This window comes from Procambarus clarkii, chromosome 78 (genome assembly GCF_040958095.1).
Source record: "Procambarus clarkii isolate CNS0578487 chromosome 78, FALCON_Pclarkii_2.0, whole genome shotgun sequence".
Classification (NCBI taxonomy): domain Eukaryota; kingdom Metazoa; phylum Arthropoda; class Malacostraca; order Decapoda; family Cambaridae; genus Procambarus; species Procambarus clarkii.
In genome coordinates, this window is record NC_091227.1 from 18309209 (window position 1) to 18319187 (window position 9979).

Here is a 9979-nt window from a genome sequence, read left to right on the forward strand (position 1 = left end):
GATAAAGACTTTTATGTTACGAGTCAGGAATTTAATATCTGAATTTTCCACGGTGGGAATTTTTCTTACATTAAATGTGGGATGAGAAAATATTATTAACAACCTCAAGATGGCGCCCGTGAGACCCTAAGATAAAAGAGAATTAATGAAACAGCTCCACCACCACCTTATAGTACTGGAGAATGTTGACAAAACCACACACTAGAAAGTGACGGGACGACGACGTTTCGGTCCGTCCTGGATCATTCTCAAGTCGCTTGTGGTCCAGGACGGACTGAAACGTCGTCGTCTCTTCACTTTCTAATATGTGGCTTGGTCAACATATTTCCAGCCACGATACTGTGACCCCTCGCCTGCATACTGGAGAATCACTCGCCTGTGACTGGACGTCGACGTTTCGGTCTAGGACGGACCGAAACGTCGTCGTCCCTTCACTTTCAAGTGTGTGGCTTGGTCAACATATTTCCAGCCACGATACTGTGACTCCTCGTCTGCATACTGGAGAATCACTCGCCTGTGACTGGACGTCCCTCTGGATGAAGTCCCGCACGAGTCTCACAGCTACGACGAGCAGGAAGATGAAGAGGGCGGCGGTGACCAGGAACCAGAAGACGCCGAGCGGGTTCCTGCGGTTGTTCCAAGTGTGGCCGATCCCGTGGGCGGTGGACTCCTGGCACACTAACTCCCCCACCTCCACCAGGGACCGCTTCTTAACGAAGTCCTGCGTCAGGGGGGGACGTAAGCCGTTTAACTAAAAGAGCATTAACTGATCTTTGGATCAAGCTTCAATTGCCAGCAAGAATTTTACCCAACTTGCGGAAATCTATAATAAATATAATGTGTTTTTGTCTGTCCAGAGTCGGAGGCCAAACACTTAGGGCTAGCATATATATATATATATATATATATATATATATATATATATATATATATATATATATATATATATATATATAATATATATATATATATATATAATATATATATATATATATATAGCTGATAGGGACAAATGCTTCATCAATTAATGAACACGATGAATTGATAAGGTTGAACACGGGTGGCAGAAACATTTTGTCATAAGAAGTGACACGATACGATGGCCTTATTTTATTCAAGATTTCATAAAGCTGCAACAGGGATTGGCGTAAATCTGGATTTCTTGGATTTTGATTCAATTGATTTATTATCCACACCATATCCATCCCGTGGGCGGTGGTGGAATCAGCTAATAATACGCTGTATCAGAGAGAGAGAGAGAGAGAAGATTAAGCCACCCAAAAGGTGGCTTGGGCATGAATAGCCCATAATTGGTGGCCCTTTTGAGCCATTTCCAGTATCAATAGATGATACTGGAGATCTGTGGAGGTGCGACTGCACCCTGCGTGACGGGAGATGTCTCCAGTGTCGCTGTATCAGATCTTTTTTTATATTGCAGTGGCTTATAATTAAAGCTCCAGAATATATTATGAATATATTTTATTGCTCTGTATTATAGCAAAAAGATAAGGAAAGATAAATGTTCTGAATCGAAGAGGACATTAGCATAATTTTAAGATTACTTTGTATTTTAATGTAGTTCAAGAACTTTGTGTTGAGTAGTGTGTGTCTTATGTGAATGTTATTAACATATTTTCATTGGATTATAAAAGACATATATTCATTTATAAAGTAATGAAGACCAATTTTATAAAAAATATGTCTAATTGTAATTTGGTGGTGTAAAGAAAATTGATCGTTGTTTAGTAAACAACATGTTTCTAAGTAATATAATTTCGTTGTTTACAAAATTGTAATCGTATCAAAACAAAATATTCAGACAACTGCATTGTAATCGATTTTTGCAAAGAGTTTGGGGAATTTTGAAGGGGGGGGGGGGATTTTTAAGTTCTGACTATTAATGCATAACAAGATTTCAACTCAGTTGTATTATAATGCCATTGTTCATTATATATGGTTTAAATAGTATTTCACGTGAATCTTTCAATGGTTTTCGAAAGCCGCACTTAGTACCATGAAAGCCCGCAGGTTCCTCACCTCTGAGGTTGACAATGTCAGCCTCTTTAAAGTGACAGAAAGTAGGATGTGTGGTCAACAAGTGGAAGCTGGTAACGCAAACCAGAACAAGGAACGTAAGGTATCAGAGGTATCATCATAAGGTATCACCCGCACTCGTATCCAGTACGGGTGGTTCACAAGTGGAATGCCCTGAAAGAACAAGTTGTAAAGATCACCTCCTTCCACAATTATTAGGTCCAGTTTCGACAAAGAATTCGTACGTTAGAATAGTTAAGTTACTGGCTGGAAATTACTGATTGCGAAGTGTACATACACACACGTGTGTGTGTGTGTGTGTGTGTGTAAAAAGTAAATTAGTAGTTAGTAACAGTTGATTGACAGTTCAAAGGCGGGCCGAAAGAACAGGACCCCCCCCCCCGCAAGCATATATATATATATATATATATATATATATATATATATATATATATATATATATATATATATATATATATATATATATATTTAACTGTCTTTACTTGCTTATCAAAACTGCTATTCGCTTCAATGAAATTTTGGGGTTTAGTTCCGGATCTCAATATGTGATTCTGCAACCTTTTCCACCACCGCCCACTGGATGGGTATTGGATACGGAATGAAATGAAGGGAATAAAGAACAATGAGAAGGTAGAAGCTCTTAGCCTGCTAACAGGAGTCACTAGTCGCCTACAGCTGTACCCGCCTGTGTAGCATAAACCAGAGGAAGAGACTGACTGACTTACCTTGTCGTTTGCTACTCGGAATCGTAGAAGAGCCTTGTCCTTAATGGACATCCTCGCCTGCTTCGTCAGTCAAATCCGTACGAGACGTCACGCCGTACGAGACATCACGACGTACGAGACGTCACGGGCCGTGGGAGACGTCACAACAGGGGCGTCGACACACGGAGAGGAGGATAAGACGGTTAAAAAGCAAGATGAGCTTTGAGAAATATAAACAGGAAATATGAACCTGTTTCTTATTTGTCAACCGTTAGCCTCTGATATATACTATACTCAACGCATTACATAGGATTATTTGAGTCCCCCATATATATTATATATATATATATATATATATATATATATATATATATATATATATATATATATATATATATAATCACAAATCATACAAGTTATAAAGCTATCTAATTTATATAATTCTGCATTTACATTAATATTATCTAATTCCTTACTTGTAAATGAAGATTCAATAATAGTTATTTAACTAACTGATTTACACTCAACAATTTTGCATAAATTAATCCTGTCAAATTGAATGATTACAATCTGTTAAGTAAACAAATAATGTCCACCTTCTGCAAATATCACCTAAGACTGTATTGATGTATCACTAACTTTATTAATATTTCTCTTGATCTAATATTATGTAACTCAATAGTATTATTGAGAAATTTAGTATGAGCCGTGAGGAAGGTTCGAACTCTTACGGTGAATACTATTACTGTGATTAAGCCTATCATCCATGCTGTGGCTACGAGAGTATGGCAACTATCATCACATGTATTTCAACTACAGGAATTATACAACAGTTATTAATGATTCAACTAATGCTAGAGTCACTTCTGTTACAATCGTATTGCTATTTCAACTTTCCACAACCACAACCACCAATCAACCACACACACTACCACCACCACTACCAGCCACACCCACAACCACCAATCAACCACACACCACCACCATCACCAGCAACACCCCACAACCACCAATCAACCACACTCCACCACCACCACCAGCCACACCCACAACCACCAATCAACCACACACCACCACCACTACTTTCTCTCCTACCTTGACAGTCGCTATGAACCGTAACAACTCACTATAAATTATTCGTCAACTAATTCGCGTTGTCCAACAGTCGAGCGCCATCAACAAGTCGGGTCAATATATAATGCGCCACTAAAGTCAGGACCAAGGAACGAGGTCACTAATGCGTCACTCAAGTCAAGACCAAGGAACGTGGTCAGTAATGCGTCGCTAAAGTCAGGACCAAGGAACGTGGTCAGTAATGCGTCGCTATGGTCACTAACAAGGAAGGTCAATAATGTGTCACCAAGGTCACGAACATGGAGAAAGGTCAATAATATGTCACTAAGGTCACTAACACGGAGATAGGTCAACAATATACATCAATAAGATGATAAACTATTCCGCCATAAAATGCCGAATACAAGAATAAACCTCATGTATATATATAATTCTGTCATAAAATCAAATAAATTACAATAAGAGAAACGAAATTAGAAAATATTACTAAGTAGAGAGAGAAATAGATTTATCATATACAGTACCAGATATGACTCAAATAATCCTGCCTCGAGTCTGATTGGGTGATTAATAGCCAGAGTGAATTACTCAACTACATAATGTTTGAAATACGTACAAATAACGCCACTGTCAAATCGATTTTATTTACTTAAAAGAAAAGTAAATATTTGATGATTCTGGCACGCGTTTAGTTTAAAATTGTTTGTTTATATACAATTAAAGAACATTCTACCGGATATGGTTTTGTTGGCGTGAAAAGTAGCAAGAAAATTGTGCGGGAGATTTTAATGAATAGTATGTGGAAGACCTTTCTAGTTGCCAGAAATGATCTAAATTGCTGGCGAGTCATTTGCTAGCATTGTTGTTAAGGCTCTCGGTGCAACCACCATGGTCTGTTTTGCTGAGGAATTGGCGTTCCTCCAAGAAGGCGTTTTATATGTATATAAAACATATGTATATATAACAACATATACATATGTTTTATATGTATATATGAGCATGGGATGCAGTCACACTATGAGTATGTTATACTCTCACACGTCACAATAACATGTGACACACTCACACGTCACGATATGACCATGGTACATACTCCAGTCATAATATAAATCTGGGATACACTCATACGTGGCCTGTCGTAGCCAGCGAAAGTTCGTGTAATTACCACCTCCTCCTCCTCCTCCCCCCTTCCTCCGGATAAGGTCATTGTTGCTACACAATGTTAAATGCGCACAGTGGTATTGCTCGTGGCCTCAGATAGTGATTTCTGGGGTTGTGTGGTGGATGAAAGGTGAGAAACACGAGCAAGTAATGAGGTTTGTATGAGAGAGAGAGAGAGAGAGAGAGAGAGTCACCTACCTCCCTGCCCGTCTCTTTTTTTGTTTTCTTCCACCAGGCATGTGTGTGTGCACAAATTAACACGCTATGTGTGTGTGTGTTATTGACGCCAAGAATGTTCCAATTATTCACGAAAGTGAAATAATTTAGAAATTTGTATCTTCTTGCATATAAATAAATAAATCTCCGTGGTGTAGTGGTAAGACACTCGCCTGGCGTTCGGCGAGCGCTATGTCATGGGTTCGTATCCTGGCCGGGGAGGATTTACTGGGCGCAATTCCTTAACTGTAGCCTCTGTTTAACGCAACAGTAAAATGTGTACTTGGATGAAAAAACGATTCTTCGCGGCGGGGATCGTATTCCAGGGACTTGCCCGAAACGCTACGCGTACTAGTGGCTGTACAAGAATGTAACAACTCTTGTATATATCTCAAAAAAAAAAATATATATATATAATAGTGGCAGTAAAGTCACACTTATAATATCAATTAATATTATTAATAATAATATCAAAAGTGGCACAAAAAGTACACAGTGACACTAGAAAAGTACCTTCATAAAAACGACTTTCTAGCAAGTAAATTGATTTCGGAAATAAAATAACATCAGCTCTGCTATTTCAGTTTACTGCAAAATGGAACACTAGTCCTCAACTGTGGAGAGAATATGTCGTAGCCTTGCATATTGCTGGAGCATTTGGTAGCGTCTGGCATGAAGTACTGGTGGGGTAAGCTTGAGAAACTTGGAACTGATGGTAATCTTCCGCACCTAATTGAAAACTAAGTAGCCTATCCTTCCAGATTATTGTGTAAAGCAAAGTGTGAACGGACCACTAGTGTGCGGCGCATCTATGAAATCCTGATGCTATCACCTAAGACTAGACGAGAATTCCCCTGGAAACAAACCGAAACTGTCTCTTATTTTCCGCTTGTTACAACTTGTAATAAAGTTGTTACATCTTGGCTTAACGTGTTTATGACGTATTAGAACGTTGCTACAACTTGCTATATTGGTTGTTATAACGGGTTAGGTGGTGTTAAAACTTGTTCGAACGTTGTACCAACGTTGTAGTTTCGGCGTGTGTTTGGCGGGAAAGCACTGATTTATGACATATCAATATTACAAGGACAAAGTTATGAACAGTTTTCCTTCACAAGTCATGTGAAATACAGCCAAATGCGCAAGAAAACTAGCGTTTTTACAAATAGTGCATCACGGTCCTAGATTGCTAAGGATATATAACACTACAACTCCCCAATCAGAGCTACAGTAAAATAGCGAACTCTCCACTAATTAGGGATTCCTTATCACAGGCTTATCTCATAAGACACAATTCAAGAGAGTGTTGCACATCTAGTGAGAAGCACAGTTAATGTGCTTGACCCAATACCGTACATGCAGACTCTCCAGCACACGTGATGTGGCTCCTCTATGTCTATTTTACAAAGTTAGACATTCGCATATCTCCTCCCCATTTAGCTTCTCTGGCAGTTATCAAAATATATTGCCACTTCAATCATTCATAAACCTCATAAATGTAAAGATAAGATCATAAATAGTATTCAATAAAAATATAGAATCCCCGCATTGCTACAGATAACTGAAGCGAAAAAATGCAGTTCTAGTTTGCAGACTTCAGAGTGACTAATGATGAAAATCCTATAATAGTATAATGAAAATCATATAATAATAATGTAATGAAAATCATATAATAATAATGTAATGAAAATCTTATAATAAAATAATGAAAATCATATAATATAATGAAAATCATATACTAATATGAAAATCATAAAATAACATAATGAAAATCATATACTAATATAATGAAAATTATATAATAATATCATGAAAATCATAAAATAATGAAAATCATATAATAAATATAATGAAAATCATATAATAATATAACGTAAATAATTATAATAACATAAAAATAATAATAATAAATATGAAGGCAGTAACTAAGACAAGAAAAAGCAAAGAATAATGTGAGAAAAGTAGCCAGCGAAACCATTCCTATAACCACAGGTCTGTCGCTCCTCCCCCGTGTCCAGAGTTATGGAGGCGGGGTAGCCTTGGCAGGCAGTCCGACCTATTTTACCAGTTAAAATATTATTTCGTACACGAACGTGCCTTAACCAAGTGCATAAAGGCAATTCAAGTGACCTGATTTCCTGCCGATAAAGTTAGGGGGGGGTTCATTTCTTTTTTTTTAATGAGGATTTCATGTGGGTTGTTAGATTGTTGCAGCCTAAACTATTATTTACTGAATGATCCACTACAACATTTGCTTGAAGATATTATTTGTGTTAACTCGGGAATGTATTTGAGAATATTTAAGAATTACAAACATGTTTGTTTACTAGCAAATTTTTGAGGGTTTGTACTTGAAATTGTAATTTATCGAATGTCAACAACTGTAAATGCCCGTTCAACAGAACTACCAGGGATATATATATACATTCAGATTTATCCTGCTTCTTGGTGCATATACATTGAGAATTTACTTTAGTTCTGGAGTGTGTTCTGGACTGAAATACACTTGCTGGTTGGTCTGTAAGTTGGTGACACGGCTATTAATAACCCTTCATGCACTTGATATGTCTTAAGTTCAATAAGAAACTAAAGCTAACAGAACAACCTCTTCAGAGACACAAACTATGGGTTTTATTGTCTCGTAAATTAGTTGCTGGCTGATATATTTTTTTTTAATGTGCGTATAAGTACTATCCAATGTTTGCCAATTGATGTCGTATCTTACATGTTTTCACTACAACATCCTCACTAATGTTCAAAACTATATTAAAATTCGTCAAATTGTTCAATGTCGTAATTACAACCCAGGGCAATTCTGGTAAAAAAAAATTATTTTCAACATTCAGCTGTTAATCACTTTTTTCGGGGTGGTCAATTTCAGCGGTGTGACAAAGTTTGGCTAGGCTATAGCGTCAATATTATATCTGTTTAACCTTGCAATATTTTTTCTGAACTAGGAGAATGAGTACGCAGAGCACGAACCTGGCGATGATGAGGCAGGCTGTGAGTGACGACGACGATGATGATAATGATGAGGGTGTGAGTACCGGTGATGAGTTAGGTTGGTGAAACCTGCCACTAAGCCAAGCCGCCTGTGTTCCTCTCCTCACTCCGTGGTCCACTACTACGCTTGCAGGCCAGCATCGCCTCTACGAACCTCGGGGCTCTTTGTACCCCAATCAATTAATGAGAGAATGACTTGATAAGCGTAATTTTCAAGCAAAGCAACGGAGCTCCTCTGCTGTCCGCGGGTCAATAAATTATCCAATAGAGGAAGGTTAATTCCGTCCAGTTGGAGCTGCCTATTTCTCCAGCGTGTGGTTGCCTGCCTTCCCTCATGTCTGACTGCCTTCTCTCCTGTCTGACTGCCTTCCCTCATGTCTGACTGCCTTCTCTCATGTCTGACTGCCTTCTCTCCTGTCTGACTGCCTTCCCTCATGTCTGACTGCCTTCTCTCATGTCTGACTGCCTTCCCTCATGTCTGACTGCCTTCTCTCATGTCTGACTGCCTTCCCTCATGTCTGACTGCCTTCTCTCATGTCTGACTGCCTTCCCTCATGTCTGACTGCCTTCCCTCATGTCTGACTGCCTTCTCTCCTGTCTGACTGCCTTCTCTCATGTCCGGCTAACGTCTGTTTGACATGGCTGCCGCCCCTAGCATGTAGCTGCCATCCCTGGCGCGTGGTAAGTCTCCAACCCTTACACACATACATTTACTTATCGTATTATTCCACAAACTTGTATAGTCGCATCAAACTTCTTTAAGTTTCCACCAATATGTAATTCCTTGTAATAATTCTTATTAGTGTCAATATCTGTCATGACTTGCTTAAGTCTCCAACGTTATTCCCAAGTTTTGTTATCTCATCGATTACATTTGTTTCTTCAAAAGGCGAAAAGTAACGTAGTTACGGGAAGAAAATAGTAGGCTAGTATTAGTTTTGTACATACTAGTCATACAGACTTTTGTCATACTGGCTTAGTGATTTCTTCTATTATTAAAATAAAAACAGAGTTCTCTTTTTGAAGAGCTCGGTTTTTATTTGCAGTGAATTGAGACAAACTGATTCACGTTCATGTTGACGTCATAAATACTCGCGTTCATGTTGATGTCATTAATTGACTCACGTTCATGATGACGTCATTAATTGACTCACGTTCATGTTGACGTCATTAATTGACTCACGTTCATGTTGATGTCATTAATTGACTCACGTTCAGTTGACGTCATTAATTGACTCACGTTCATGTTGATGTCATTAATTGACTCACGTTCAGTTGACGTCATTAATTGACTCACGTTCATGTTGATGTCATTAATTGACTCACGTTCATGTTGACGTCATTAATTGACTCACGTTCATGTTGATGTCATTAATTGACTCACGTTCATGTTGACGTCATTAATTGACTCACGTTCATGTTGATGTCATTAATTGACTCACGTTCAGTTGACGTCATTAATTGACTCACGTTCATGTTGACGTCATTAATTAACTCACGTTCATGTTGACGTCATTAATTGACTCACGTTCATGTTAGCGTCATATATGCCACAGAGAGCAGCTGTCAATCTGTTTAATGAGACGATTTAGAAGTATTTATGGAGGAAATATACAAATCTAGGTGAGAGATAGATACATTAATATGTTTGTGTACCATTTTGTGGTTTTACCGCCCTTATATGTACGAGGCTCTTTGTGTCAAGCACCCTACCACACACAATTCAATTTCAAATTGAAATTCAATTCTGTGAATTGAATTTATTA

The 9979-nt window shown here is 38.2% G+C and overlaps 1 protein-coding gene across 1 annotated transcript; it reads right to left on the minus strand.

Moving 5' to 3' along the window:
• Nucleotides 1-454: 454 nt before the first annotated feature.
• LOC138357518 (uncharacterized) lies at nt 455-3069 on the minus strand. Its single transcript, XM_069314377.1, has 2 exons — nt 2781-3069; nt 455-721 (listed from the first exon to the last, which is right to left on the minus strand). The coding sequence occupies exons 1-2, from the start codon at nt 2829-2831 to the stop codon at nt 455-457; spliced, it is 318 nt and encodes a 105-aa protein (XP_069170478.1). The 5' UTR covers nt 2832-3069.
• Between the last annotated feature and the right edge of the window lie 6910 nt (nt 3070-9979).

What these genes read in the sequence shown, in the direction of transcription:
- LOC138357518 (XM_069314377.1), bottom strand. Translation starts at nt 2,831, where the DNA reads ATGTCCATTAAGGACAAGGCTCTTCTACGATTCCGAGTAGCAAACGAC. An exon ending in TCCGAGTAGCAAACGACAAG is followed by an intron (nt 722 to 2,780) that starts GTAAGTCAGTCA and finishes CCCCTGACGCAG; the next exon opens with GACTTCGTTAAGAAGCGGTC.